The sequence below is a fragment of the Petromyzon marinus genome, chromosome 35 (assembly GCF_048934315.1).
Source record: "Petromyzon marinus isolate PM22_M1 ecotype Great Lakes invasive population chromosome 35, UKy_Petmar_22M1.pri1.0, whole genome shotgun sequence".
In the NCBI taxonomy this organism is placed as follows: domain Eukaryota; kingdom Metazoa; phylum Chordata; class Hyperoartia; order Petromyzontiformes; family Petromyzontidae; genus Petromyzon; species Petromyzon marinus.
The window spans coordinates 1,956,514-1,971,568 of NC_133701.1; the positions used below are offsets into that span (position 1 = coordinate 1,956,514).

General features: G+C 48.7%; 1 protein-coding gene across 1 annotated transcript; it reads right to left on the reverse strand.

Annotated features, from left to right (window-relative positions):
* Positions 1 to 700: 700 nt before the first annotated feature.
* LDLRAD1 (low density lipoprotein receptor class A domain containing 1) lies at positions 701 to 8,867 on the reverse strand. The gene is made up of 5 exons (XM_076071748.1): positions 8,861 to 8,867; positions 8,326 to 8,463; positions 7,196 to 7,333; positions 5,195 to 5,317; positions 701 to 4,359 (listed from the first exon to the last, which is right to left on the reverse strand). The coding sequence occupies exons 1-5, from the start codon at positions 8,865 to 8,867 to the stop codon at positions 4,226 to 4,228; spliced, it is 540 nt and encodes a 179-aa protein (XP_075927863.1). The 3' UTR covers positions 701 to 4,225.
* Between the last annotated feature and the right edge of the window lie 6,188 nt (positions 8,868 to 15,055).

Sequence of the window (15,055 nt, forward strand, 5' to 3'; positions counted from 1 at the left end):
GCAGTCGGGGGCGTGGTGATGCCGGCAAATTTGGACCGAGACTCGGGCGCGCGAGATGACCTCTCGGGGATCTTTTAATGGCCACTGCGAAGGGTATTGTTGTCTGTGGTCATTACACCCCCAGGAATAACTAGGTCGGCCACTTGAATTGAACCATGCACCAGTGCCACAAGGTGTTCCTGCAAGGCCATGTAACCGCTCCTACGTCCAGGGCCATCACGGAGGGCGGGGGGGGGCAGGCGATATTTTGTCTTAGTGCAGAGTGACGAGCGCAGTGGGTAGTGCATTGTGCTACATTCCCCTGGGTGTCTTTCCCAGCCACGCGAGCTGCCGATCGGCTCGCTGTGCCGGACCCATTTGTACTGCTGGTGGCTGGGCAGAGGCAATGGGGCGGGGGTTAATAAACTTGACCCACCGCTTCAACTGCCGCACCGGGCGATTAAATGGAGCTGGCGACCCTCGGATTCGAAGTGTGCTGACCGTTACATCACGGGCAGCATCCCCCGTTGCTGTCACGTGCGGACTAAATCCAGGTTTTTGCCCTAATTTATTTACTACCTGGCACCGAATCATTGTTATTGGGCCTATAAAAGCATTCTCATCTCTCGATGAGCTAGTAGCTCGATTAAAAGCCCCAATACTCTCACTGTACTCCCAACCCAAGGGAAACAACACACACACACAAATGGTCATCACAGCACTACACACATTTTTTTTTATTGCCGTAACAAAGCCGTCGTACAGAATTTATTACTTTACAATTTTATAGACTAGTACTGTACTTGCATATTCCAGCTTTGACACTCGGAAGATGTTATACAATATATAACGTATGAAGAAACAAGCAAGAATGGACTGTGACATTTATGACCTCCCTTCCTGGTCTAAATAAAAAACGGTGAGAGCTGGGATGTTTTTGCCACTGGCATTCCTTGTGGAAATGTATCTAAATATCAGTAGTGGAGTTCTCTTATCCTCGATAATGTGGTGGCGGATATCGCGGATCCTGTTATCCGCGGGAGTCTCTCTGAAAATGTGCTCCACTTATCCGCGATAGACATCTCCAGATAACCACAGATAATTATAGGATGCATTTTGCCAATTAACTCTTCGCATCCCTAAAAAACACATGAAGTGTTTCCCTGAAGTTCATGCCGTGAAACAGGGCTGGTCAGTAGCTGTGGGTAACTCACAATAAAAAGGCAGGTAATTATCTTTTGCTTGACTCCACTTATGCGTGAAACATTGGCAGATATTTGGAAGCCGTTCCACAGAGAATGGGACAAGCCCCGGATAATTGCAAGATAGTACGAAAAATGAGGCCTTGGATATTCAGTTTTTTTGCGGGCATTACAGTTCTCACGGAATATAGGAATCACAGGTTGCGAATAAGAGTTATGTAAATCGGACAAAATAAAGGAAACGTTTGTAATCACATGTTTGTGTACATATGATGGTTCCACTAAGTGTTGTGAACATGCAATCCACACCACTGTGTTAGATCACATCTCCTGTAAAGTGCTATCATCGTTAATCATCGTCCACGATCTATCCACTGATGGATGAAGTCATCCATCCCCAAGCTGCCGGCATTCTCTCTACGGTGACACGATGCAATCGTCTTGCTCCTGCATTCCACGATCTCATTCGCTCCATCTCCACGGTGGACATCCCGTCGGGCACGCGTGTTGCCTCCTTCGGCTACCACTGCACCATTCGTCTTGGCCTCTTCCCATCACGGTGCTGTAAAATGCTTTCTTGCACTACCAACTCTTGCGAGCCTGCACTGAAACCCCAACAAGCCAAAACATATTATTGGCGCATTTCCCCTATTCATTCAGCTTTTCTTAAGCTGTCCGATTATAATCGTAAATACAGCATAGTTTTAGTACACACACATAAAATAAAAAAGGTCAAATCTGACCACGTCCACATCTATAGACAGCAGTGACGGCGTATCTGTGGCACCGATGGTGGCATGCATGCCAGGGCACATCAGCGATAATATCCAGCTCATTATAATTCAGAGGCAATACAGTTCGAGGGTGGAGAAAGTAAAGTTCTGTGTGACATCCCCAGACATATCTGTGTCGCCTCGCACCGCGTGGGTTTTCACCGGCTGCTCTGGTTTCCTCCCACACGCACAACAAGCACTCACTAATTGGCTGAAAATATCTTAACATATAGAGGACTAAAATCAACCAGGTAGGGTGTTGACTGTTGTGTTAGCCGACTCTCTGCGCTGTATTGCATTATATTTCTAAGTTTACTAGGTTTGTTTTTTCATTCATTCTTACCTGATGACGATTGCTTGTGTTGCAATCGAAACGTTGTATTCTATTAATTTAATTTATTTCTACGTGACTTTACCGAAAGATAACAGCCGGCTCACCACCCCCTTACTGTCTGTGCTTCTTCAGCGATTGTGAGAATAAGTTTGCATGAACGACAATGACCTAAAACGAAGACGTTATTATGAGAGTTACAGATCTATAATACTGTATTGCAACCACTGGCGCAGTGGTTCGAACCTGGCCACCTCACTTCTACTCCGGCCACGGCTAACTTAAGTGGCGAGTGATATCTGAACTGGCGCTGCATTGACCAGTACGGTGAAGTATGGTCAAACAACCCACGTGACCGACACGGTTGTGGGGATGAACTTCGTCCAACAGCGGATTGATAGAGGGATGTAAACTTCGTTTTATTACCATATGGATGTTCACCTATTTCTTACCCAGTGGAGCTTGGCATATAATTCAAATTGATGGACACTTGGCACACCGCTCACATATAGGGCTGAGCAGGGAGCAGCGAGCTGCGGTTGTCGTTAATGAGATCATATTTAACGGTCATTACAAGGAGCTCGGTGGTATCTTCTTTCAAAGTCGGTCCAAGGAAAATGTGACGGAGTGCCCTCTCCGTCGCAGGAATGCACGTTACCTTTGGACTTGCTACCACTGCACTCCGGTGGCACAATGGGTGGTATCTCTTTGAAGACACAAAGCCAGGGAAACTCCCCCAGTTATTGCTGGAAGCGCAACTCACCAACGCAACAGAGCTGCAGGCTGGGTTTTAACGAGAGGCGGAGCCATCCCTAGGGGCGACCGCCCCGGGCCCCGCACTTTTGGGGGGCCCCCGCGCTTTGACGTCACGGGTGTCAGATGTGACATGTTCGCTTTAGTTTTGAGGAGTCGGTTGTGATTTGCCCCCGGGCCTCGCACCCACCTCGGGACGGCCCTGATGACAGGACTAGTGTACAACGCGCTTGAACAAGAGCAGGTGATGCGGTATATAACCAACGTGACCTCCAATCGGGGCGCAACCACACAAGAATACGGACAAAAAACAACCCGTAACATTTTATACACAAATTGTGTGTGTGTGTTTTTTTTAGTCCGAGTTTTTCGCCTTTCAACAAGGCGAAGTAAATGCCAATGATGCTGATGACAGGCCCTTGCTATTGCACAGGAGTGCACGGACATTAGGCTCGATACTGTAGTCAGCAGCTCGTCGTTGGCATAGATTTAATTTGTAATTAAAGTGCAGTCGAACTCCGAAGTGGGGAGCAATTGCCACGGATCCCATTCTGTAATCTCGCCCTTCGCTGGACACCCCCTAACTTGTAAGGTAGTGGTTCTCAACCTTGTTTGGCGACTTCACTTCCACCCCCCCCGCCTTGTTGAATTTTGTTTCAACCCAGTACTCCCCCGGGCCTGACCCAACATGGTTCTGAGAGATGAATGTATGAATAATGAACATCAATATTTTCACCAATTTTCCATTTTGGGAGGTATTCTAACTCGGCTCGCAGTTGCAAGTGAATTAAAAAATGTAACGGGCGCTCCACATGCATGACGTAATTTGTTCGTGCTCGCTGGTTACTCTTGGAAACCCGCGCATTGTTTACAATCTATGAGTTTCTAAAGGTCGTTTCATCGTTCTTGGTTACCATACGTATTTAAATTTGATCGTAGTTATTTCATATTGGCAGATTCATACTTGACTATTCACCAATGACTCTAACGTGTGACATAAATTCACACAGTTCAACTCACTTACCCCTTGGGACATTGACACGAAACCCCCAGAGGTCCCCATGCCCCCGGTTAAGAACCACCGTTCTAAGATATGGCTGTGCCCCTGACCTCCTATGACCTTTGGTGAGACACGTTGACCTCGCAGCTGGCTATGGCCACAGCGACTCCACTGTGGGGTGCCGGCCTCAGCAATTGATCTCATCGCTCCAGTTCACGCAGTCCTGCACCGAGTCCCTGCAGCGTGTGGTTGGGATGCAGTCGCAGTCCTGAAAGAAGACGGTGGAGCAGCGCCACCCGCCACACACGGGGCACTGCGACACTGTGGGAGACGCACGACAGCGTAGCCGGGCGTCAGAGAGAGGACGGATAAAAACTGTCACGTGGTGTCTGGGCGGCTCAGAGGTCGCAGCGCCGAGATCCCTGGGATTGAGTCGACGCAGCTGCCTGCGATTGAACTGGGCTCTCATGCTGTGCGAGTCGAGGTGGTCGGTCACCAGCGACTGCACAAAATTATATGCCCATATTAAATACACGCATACAGTTGTTGAAGCCTCATTTACAATTCGTGCAAAGTGTTACGTTCGCAAAATTGCATGCTAATGCTCCATTAGGTACATCATACGAGACTTTACTAAACAACGAGACGGTACAAACAACACGAAAGCTACAGATCAAGTTTAAAAACAAGCAATTATGGATTCTTCATTGAAATCGTGACAACCAAACTTGTGCGCAAAAACTGCTGCGACGTGCTTCCACCTCGTGAAAATTCGTTTCGCTCCACGACCTGCGAGCTTCTTCAGGAACTGAAGTTGGCATCTGGAGAAAGTGAATTCAGTACCTGAACAAGGTCCCGCGCATGTGTCGGGAAACGTCGGACATCGTGCCAAACGGTGCTCGGGTACAACCCGAACGCACACCGGAGAGCTTTACAGCAGACACCGCGAAAGCCTCTCCAGCGGGGTCAGCGATTTCCAATTACGAGCGGACAACTTGATTTGTGACTCTGCACGCTGATGATTGATCGTGATGACACCAAAAAGTGATGGAGATGACGTTTGCTGGGGATGAGTCAAAGGGAGGTGATGATGTGACTGTGAGAGCACAGAGAGAGAGACACAGCGAGAGCGAACGAGAGAGCGGCGCTCCTGTACCTGTTTCGTCGGAGCAGTCCCCGCAGTCGTTGTGCATGTCGCACAGCTTGTCCGTGTACGTCCACGTCTTCCCATCCCCGCACAGGAAGATGATGGAACTCGGGAGGGTGTTGACGGGGTCAGCTGCTCGCGCCGACAGTCAAATTAGAGGCGGTTACGCAGTGTGGCAAAGCAGCTTGGAACAGGGGTAAAGCAAATGCATAAAAAAACCATGCGTTTTTATTACTTAGGAAAAATGTTTCTTAATCCGATGCTGCCACATTGGTGTAACGGTCAGCACAATGAACTTGCAATCCAGAGATTACTGATTCTACTTTATCTCAAGGTGCGGCAGTGTGACACAACAATAATTCACGTGTATATAGCTCCTTTCATCATAAGATCACAAAGCGCTGCACATTGATGCAAGTTTCTTAACCCCCTCCCCCCCCCCGACGCCTCTGTCCACCCAGCGACAGTATGAGGTCACTAGTCAGTCAATCAGAAGGTCACGCATGGTGTGGTGAAGTATGGGTACTCATGCCTCTTCCAAGATGTCTGGCCAAAATCCCCTCTGTTGGGGCCGTCGAGAGCTCCCTGCCGTCGATGCCCTGCCACAAGAAGTCACGTGGCCAAGCAGGCTATTCTTTCATCGCTTGCCTTTATGGGATTATGCATATGCATCTCGATGGTTGGGTGTTTTTGTTGTTGTGGTTGTTATCATGAATGAACATTTCTTACACTGCATAAATGAACACAAAAAATGCCAACGTTTGAAGGCAGGAAAGAGCACAATGAGGTCTAGGATATGATTTGTGTGTTGGCAGAAAGCCACTTAAGCTGGCGGAGCTCTCCTCCGTGGCGGCACTAATGGAAAAGCACACAGAGCGAGTGCTCTAGCAGGATTAAATGGCCCCATGCCAACCCGTGAATCATGCCCACAGGCCCTAAAAATGACCAAACTTGCGGAAAAAATATTTCGCGGAAATGCATAAAAAGTTTTCCCGCTGCTCGTCCGGATGGCGTTCTGCGCACGGAAAATGTTTTCCTCCGAGGCCGGTTTCTCCGCAAACGGGGGACCGACTTGCGCATGATTAACGATTCGTCTTCGCACATTGCCATGAATATGTATTTACACCTCGAGAAAGTTGTGGCCAGCGAGTGGTGAGGCGTTCCGTGTATGTTCAGCATGCCTGCGAAGACGGAATTTGCTACCACTCATTGTTATTCACTTGTTATGTTAGGCAGGAAAGCCTTTCCTGGCCTTTCACGTTAGGCTGCGATGACTGCTATCTAGATTGCAATTGCGTCATTAGCCTGCCACTTTTCTAATTTGCAACGTGACGCGAGCACGCAACGGCCTACTCTTCCGAACGACGTCACGGATCTTTAACGTCCGCAACGGTTAATGCACCAGGCCTGGCGCAAGGAGGTGTGTCCGGGGGTGGGTGCTGTACCACCTCACGTCCCCTTTGCCCTATTCAAGTTCTCTCTCCTTGGCGGTGAATCACGGCTGTGGTGACCCCCCCCCCCCCACACAACATCTCCACTGGCTCCCCCATCCAAGAGTAGCCACAGTCGGACCAGGACACCCACAGTAATAAACGAAAACTAAACTATTTTTTTTTATTTTACCAGGTAAGGCCCACTGAGCAATATAGATCTTTCTCAGAAGCGACCTGGCCACAAATGATAGCACAACGAAGCTCTCATTATGTGAACATTTATAGCAGTCAAAATTCTCTAAACGCGATGTGACGTTGATTCCAAACGTGGAGGGAAAAACCGGAGTACCCGGAGAAAAATCCACGCGACCACGGGGAGAGAGTCACGCAAACTCCAACAATACAGGCGTTAGGGTCGGTTATTGAACCCACGAGCTCCTGCCGACCAGGCGAGGAAGTTAACAACTCGCCACTGTGGTGCCGCAATAACCGGGGCGGCATGCCGGATTCAAACCGCGAACCTTTGGCACGAGCGTCGCCGCGACCGACTGTGGCGCTGCGGCCGAGGTGCACTCACAGCAGTACTGCTTGCTCTCGTCGGCGCCCCCGGTGCAGTCGGAGCGCTGGTTGCAGACCTTGGAGGGCGAGATGCAGGTGACGCGGTCGTCGCAGAGGAAGCCCGATTGGTTGAGCGTCGTCTGACACTCGCGGTTCACTGAGGGAGCGCGCGCGGAGCACAGCGGCGGCACGAGTCTCGAGGAGCACGCGGGGCGCAGAGACGACCGCGGTGCGTCAGACGGATGGCGCAGCGTTTTAGCCTTGCCACCCGTTCCTGGTTTTACAGGAGCATCTTCCTGTCCATGGAAATCTTTAAAGTCTTCCCTGGTGCATTAAAAGTCCCAGTTTTGTGGTAGTTGCGTAATAACAATAACAACAACAACAATAATTCACCACTCAAGGCAATTTAGTTTCGTGAAGTTCTCCCCACTTGCGGTTATTTTGAGATACTCCACTTCCCATGTCAGTCAGCAAACAAGCTCTTGCTGCTGTGCAGGCGAACGCGGTGCTCTGGCCCGTGGAGGTGAAGGATTCTAAGACGCGTTGTATGAATGCGTGTGTGGTGTTATAGTTGGAGCTGCGGTGGAGTATTTTTAGTGGCAACTAAATAAAATCTGACCCCCCCCCCAACCCCATTCCCACTGGCACATCTCAGCCGAGCCAGCACGAGGCGCTTACAAAAGAGCAAATAGAAATCAGAATAAAAACAACTGTCACTTGAGAAATCGAAAATATTGCACAAGCACAAATCGGACTTTAGTGTATTGATAAAATATATGGGTACATGTGTGTGGGTATGTGCATGCGTATTTGCGTGCGTGTGTTTGTGTGCGCATGTGTGGAGTGGTATCATAGCAGTCGGCATGATGCTCTTTGAACACGGCGACACGGGTTCGATTCCCGCTCACGGCCAACACCGTTGTAGATTATCTGCACCGGTCCTTGGTCGACTCAGCTTCAAATGAGTACCTGGTGCAATGTATAAACAGCACCACTAAGGAGACAAAGGCGGCCGGGCAGAGTGCTGGCCACCCACCCCCTCTGTGTGCTGTGCTGGCCTTCCATAGGTACAACTCAATAACAGCACTTGCCCCAACATTTTGCTAAGGTGAACGCGGGTGGGGGTATCTTTGTCTTTGTGCGGTTTACCTCCGCTGATTTTCGGCACCCCATACACCACCCCAAGCGCCACGGCCACAGCCACAGCCGCCACCACCAGCAGACAGATGATGAAGAGGCACACGCAGCGCTGTGTGCACCAGCGCTGGCATCCGCCCTCGCAGCACCCTGCACTCAGTCACCAGCAGCCACCAGCAACACAAATGTCAGCAGTAAGAAAATTAAGGTAGAGGTTCAGCTCTGCAATGTCTTGCTCACGCCCCTGCTAGCAGATGGGGCTTCCGTGACTAAACTAATGTTGTGGTACCGTTTCAAGCCCTTTGTCAATCCACTTCTGGATGACAAAGGGCGCTCGAGAGGCTACTTGGTCTACTCTTCCACAGTGGCTAGAAATGAGAGTACGTACGCCACCACACACGACGTTGTGGTGGAGACATTCACACTGCTGGGTGAACTTAGTCGTGGTGTTGTGGGGGGGGGGGTTAACAAACTTGCCCCATTGTTTCAACTGCCGTGCCAGGAGATAGGATCGAACCGGTGAACTCTGGATTGCTAGGGACCTCACCTCTCATGTTGAATAGGATTCAGCAGCAGGGGGAGAGGGTGGTGGGGGCGTGATCCTCGCCACCCCCCCCCCCCCCCCCCCGACACTCTAAAACTTGCTCTATTGATGTTTGGTATTCACGTGGGAATCGATTTAATGAATTTGACATTTCGGCACCGCCGAAGTTTCTAAACCCCCGCCTCCGATAGGGTCGCGGATTTGAGCGATTCTCCTGCCATATCAGGCGCCACGGTTGCGAGATGTTGACCACCTCGACTGGTATACAGAAGATCAAGGGGTTCGATCCTGACCCTGACGCCTGTATTTTTGGAGTTTGCATGCCTCTCTCCCCGTAGTCACGTGGCTTTGTCTCCGGGCCCTCCAGATTTCCCCCTCCACATTTATAATCAACATCAGGCGTTCAGAGTATTTGGCTGCTATAAATACCCAATGTGATAAGCCACACTTCGTTGAGCCATCATCTGTGGCCAGGTCGCTTCTGAAAAAGAGCCTTATAGCTCAGTGGGCTTTTTACCGGGTAAAGTAAGGAAATGTGTTTATAGTTTAATATCAACAGCTGGCGGCGCAGACGCATTCACGGCCGCTATACTCGGCCGTGTCAAGCAGCAGCAAGTTCGGGAAGGCCTCGCCTGTCTCTCTGTCGAACGTGAGGGTGGAGTCGAAGGACTCCTGGGATGGCGAGCGGCTGCGCTGTGGGAAGAAAACCACAAGCACGAGAGAGCGCATTAATAATTAACAATCAATTGGTGCGCATGTACGCACGTTGAGCTTCTTTTGCGCCGTGCGTAGCCAACCGTGATAATCGGAGGTGCGGGGGAAGGACAACACATTCGATATTTGCGCGATTCTCAGAGAGCAAGGCTACAGCGCGCATTCGTGATGGACTCGACTCACACGTTTAGGTTTACTCATTAAGACAGAGCTGTTGTTCCACAGATGGATTTAGTCTGCCAGTAGAGGGGGAATGTTGCATTGTGGTTTCACGCAATGAAGTAATTTGCCAGGTATAAATGTGCCGATGAATAGATAACGAACTATTCGTATATGTATCTATTTATGTGCCAAATTACAAACCGATCGACAAGAAAACATTTTTAAAAATCATGGGACCTCCTTTGCCAGTACCAAAATATGAGAATAAGGGGAAAAACAGGTGTTTTGTTGCCAGATAAAAGGGGAAAACTTATTCTCATTTTTAAAAAAATGTCATTGTTATCAGGCCCCCATGGTGTAAACAGGTGCAGCCTCCAACTCTTACTATCCACTCCATCTCTCTGGCCCCTCGATATTTTCCCGCACCTCCGATTAGCACTGTGGGCTACGTACGGTGCGAAAGAAGTTCGGAATCCGAATATTTATTGAGACTGGAGAAATCCGATGAGCTATGAAGCTCATTTCCCACAGATGTCCAGTCGGGGCAGGTCAGAGCGCTATATACATACATATACTATTGTGACCCACACCCACTGTGCCTCGATCTTTCCTGGCCGTAATCGTTATCGAGGACACGGGGCGGCCGTCATCAACAACTGACGAACTAAAAGTTTTGGTCGCGCTGCTGCGATGTTTTCCTTGGTTTCCGCTGCGTGATCCTCCTTTTTGTCAACTACAACCCAGGCTCGCCCTCGCTCCCAACGCCGGCCACGTGCACATCACAAATGACGTTCCGTGGGCTTGACGAGGTTCCAAACGGGCATCTGTTTATTCGTACGGCTCCCAGCACACAGGTACGCCAACAGACCTGTAATATCGATTTACCCGTATTCTTGTACGGGGAAATTGAGTTTTCAGGTCCATACGGCGTACTGCCGTTTTACTTCGAGTAAAAAATGTTTTTGTTTATTTGCTTGTGTTTCTCCCTCGTGATGGGACTTTAAAGTTAGATGAACGTTGAGATTTATAAGGGCACGGGGTGACCCAATAAGGTCTGAATTGGTCTGTAATTAGGCACTGATGACGGGTTGACAGGTATGCGATCGGCCCTCGATACAGGCTCCCTGTCTTCAAGATCCCCTTGTCCAGTGGTCACGCGACTCTGGCAATTGAGTCATTTGCCTGCCTAACGCGCGTTTAAAGAAGGGCCTGGCATCTATCCGAAGCCAACCGTGGCCCAGTGACATTCACAAAGGTTTAACACCCACCAATTTACACCCTCCCTAATACGGTAGTGAGAATATATGCACCATTTATTAGTAACACAACCACACTGGTGACACTATGAAGAAGGATCATTGCCCAAAGCGTCGCCTCACGCATGTTTTACTTGTTAAAGGTCACACGGGTTTATTTTATTTTATCGACAGAGTGCTAATGTTGCCCGTGGGGTCACGAGGGAGTGACGTCAGCGTGTGCGCGACCCTGCCCCAGCAAGTGTTTACACTGACAACGCATTCTCACTCCGGCAATCAAAAACAACAACAACAAAGCGAAGCAGACGTGTTGACATTCGTTTGTTTGCACGTTCACCGCAGGTATGTGTTGTTAATGCAGACTTGATGCTTTGGAAAAAATTTCGATGCGGTGTTTGAACACCTTTACACAACTTTGTTATTGCGAGAAAGGGTGAAACATATTCTTATTTTTTTCTACTTTGATACTGGCAAAAATGTCCCATTTTGTGTTGGCATTCGTATTATAATGTAAAGCAAGCGACGCGTCGATTCTTACGGCGTATCGGTTGTTGACATGTGCATGGTTGGCAACAGTGGAAGTTAACAAAATGATTAATGTAGTAACAGTCCGGAATGTATCCAATGCACCATATTTAATGTTTCCATTCCTCGCCACCAATTATTCAGGTATTTTTGTCTGTCGCCTAGCATGTCTGATGGGAAATGGTGTCGTTTCTTCGTTTAATTTAGATGTGTGCAGTCTGGCGGTATGACCCGTTGCTCGTATTTACACACGCCGCAAGAATCAACGCATCGCTTGCTTTACATTATAATACGAATGTCAACACGAAATGGGGGGGTACAGCTTCCGTGACAGGTGAATGGTGCATAGCGGGATAGGCGGCTCGGACAGACAACCAACGTGGACGTGTAGGACCGTAGCGTTATGTGGTGCGTGGTGTGTCACATCCCTTTTCTTCGGGAAGGAAGTGGGTAAGAGGGGGGGTGGGTCAGTCTCTGGAGTGGCATTCACGAGGGAGCCCCAGATCTGGGCGAACTCCAACTTCCCGATTCCTCAGTTTCACACTCGGGTGTTCTAAAGCTGCAAGGGCTAGTCGGGAGTTGTGCCAGAGAGGGTGAATGAGGGGCCCCATGATTCTACCAGGAGCTCAGGATGGTCTTTCTAATCGAAATGTGAAATGCTTGGAGAAGGGTGTGTTGGTGCCTGGTGATACCTTGGGGTTTAAGGTGCAGGAGGGAGGATTCAATGCTGGGCAGTATCTCGGTGTCAGCCATCACGTTGACAGATCGGTTATTTTATCATAGAATGTCCTGATGGTGGGACAGTCCCAGAAGGCGTGAATGTACGTTTACATATTCACTTTAATATCACCCCCCATACCACACGATCCTGCACATCCGATAAACACGGTTGGCTACATAGGGTGCGAAAAATAAGTTAAGCATACATACAGTAGTACGTACATAAGCCTCGCCAATGTAATTGGCGCCGTGAAGCCTGTTCATTCAAAGACATTCAATCCCAATTACATGGTCACCCAGCCTTTTTTTTATAATTCTATCGCAGTGTGAAAAAAGGTGGTGGGGGGGGGGCATGAATTGTTTTGGTTTCCAGGTCTCACTTCGTGTGTGTTGTGCGCGTGTGAGTGGACGCGCGTGGAGCTGAGTGTTGTTTTCACTGGGATTCAGAAGGAGGGTTTCCGAATCGCGTGTTTAAAGGCACGCCGAGCGAATTGTGTGACTTTGCCAATGGCTATCAAAACAGTTCCCCCCCCACCCCGTCAGTGAGCTTTGTCAGCGGGTATTGATTTTACTGAAAATTAAAAGGATAATAACAAAGTAAGATGAGCATGAAATTATTCATTAAATCGCATATTGATTCATCATTGACTCCCCCCGTCCCCCAGGGTAAATCGATTATTTTTCATGATTAAAGTTCGTTATTCCACAATCGACTTTTTAACATTTGTGGTAACTGTAGCGGCTTCTCGTGGAGGCAGGGACCAACTGAACACATCACATACAACATTCAGCATAGGAATTACTACAATTTTCTATAGATTATGACCCATACCATCATGAATCACGAGTGTAACAATCAATATTAATCAATAGATCAGTGCATCGTTACACCTCTAATGTATGAGTTCAGAACGGTCCTACAGTTAACTACCAGGGAGAACTGTCATGGTGAGTCACGTGTTTACAAGTGTCTGCTTTTAACAACGGAATGTACAATTTACTGCAGACTAAGTTAGTAAAAAGGCTGATCACTAGGCTATCCGGTACATAGTCTACCTGAATGGTAACCATAACTTTAGCCTTATCCATTGTAATCTTCACCCTAACCCTGCCTCCAACCCACAAATTAAGTCCACGTCTTAACAATAACTCTAATCCCAACTGCAACCCTTGTGTCTAACCTGCCATAAAACCTAACCTTGACTCTAACCACAACTTAACGTAGAACGCGACCTCTCTCCCACATTTAAACACCAGGCCGGACCGTAATATCCTCTAACCATAACCCTAATCCCTAATGATATCCTTAATCCCTAAAACGAGGTAGGGTTGGGCTGGACCATTGAGGATCATTCAGGATTTGTGCAGGCAGCGAGACATGGTGCTGGGCCATCACTTGGCAGTCCTGAATGTGAATGTCTCTGAGCTGGCAAGCCATTGAAGTGGCGTCAGAGATGGAGGTGGCCCCCCACTAAGAGACACACACAGGACTGTGAAAAGAGACCACAAAAGTAAATACAACATTCTTCAGCGCTGTGCAACTATAGTTGACTTGCAAGACGAGAATATTTACTCAGCCAGACAAACACCAGAACTAATACGAAGGTGAAATGATTAGCAAATATTACCCCGGAAGGAAGAATAAGAAGAGCTGAGTTCATAATAATTTAAAGTTGGAGGAAATCAAACGGAAGCTCCATCACAGTGGTGGCCAACCTTCCCGATTTTACTCGCGGCCACTCACCAACCATCTTCATTTGGTCGAGAGCCACGAGGCACGCAACATTCAACATTACATTCTGTAACAAGTCATTCTGTAACAAAGTCAATCTTTCTTTGCATTTAAGTGTACGCGTGCATTTTCAACTAAAATCCCGTAAAGTTGAAGACTTCTCTCCAAACGTATTTGCAGTTGCTGAATATGCTTTAAGAAGAGCGTTATTAGTTCCTTCCATATATATGCTCCTAACCTTATCCTAACCCATGTCGCGCCTGATGTGAACCTTAAACTCTGTACGTACGTATCTTGAACTTCTTTCGCACAGTACGTAGCCAACCGTGCTAATCGGAGGTGCGGGAGGTGCGGAATCCCCTTAATCCAGGGGTCTAAATATGTCCGGGAGGAAAGCAAATGTTCGCTGGCGGGAACCAAGATTCGGGGGAACCAAGATTCGATCCGACGAGGCCTCTGCGTTCCCTAAACCAACGAGAAGAAGCTTCTACGGGGCGGAGACGTGGCACAGCGGTGGCACGCACGCCACATTTTGCACAGATTTGCGGTTCGAGCCCAGTAGCAGCCATGGTTAATACTGCGAGTGTACCTGCCATAAACAGACGCTGTCTGCTTCACAGCGGACATTAAGGGTCGTTGGGAAATGAGGATGCAATGTGTGCAGCAACAAAAATGCCCCAAAATAATTTCTCACAACTAAGCTCAGTGGGTGAAAGCACGGAGCGACATCGCCCCCCTACCATTGGAGATTACTCGGTCTGTGACACACAGCGCCTTTGGAAGAATAACACGAATACCAAATGAATGTAATTTTCATGAATTATTTAACGATGTCTTGCGCACCCCGACTAAAAAGCTCTCGACCCCCGCCGCGTCTTCTCCACACCGCACTACGCCACCATCCACCCATCTTCTGTATCTGGTGAACTCTCGGAGCAATTACTCTGGACGCAAATTGGGACAATATATCGCGCAGGGACTTCATAGCCGTGGTCGCTTGTGTTTAAACAGAGGTGCTATTTCTTCTTTTAATTTGCTTGTCTGTGTTTAGTGGTTTGCTCGAGATGTCTGTCCCGTGTCGTGCACGGC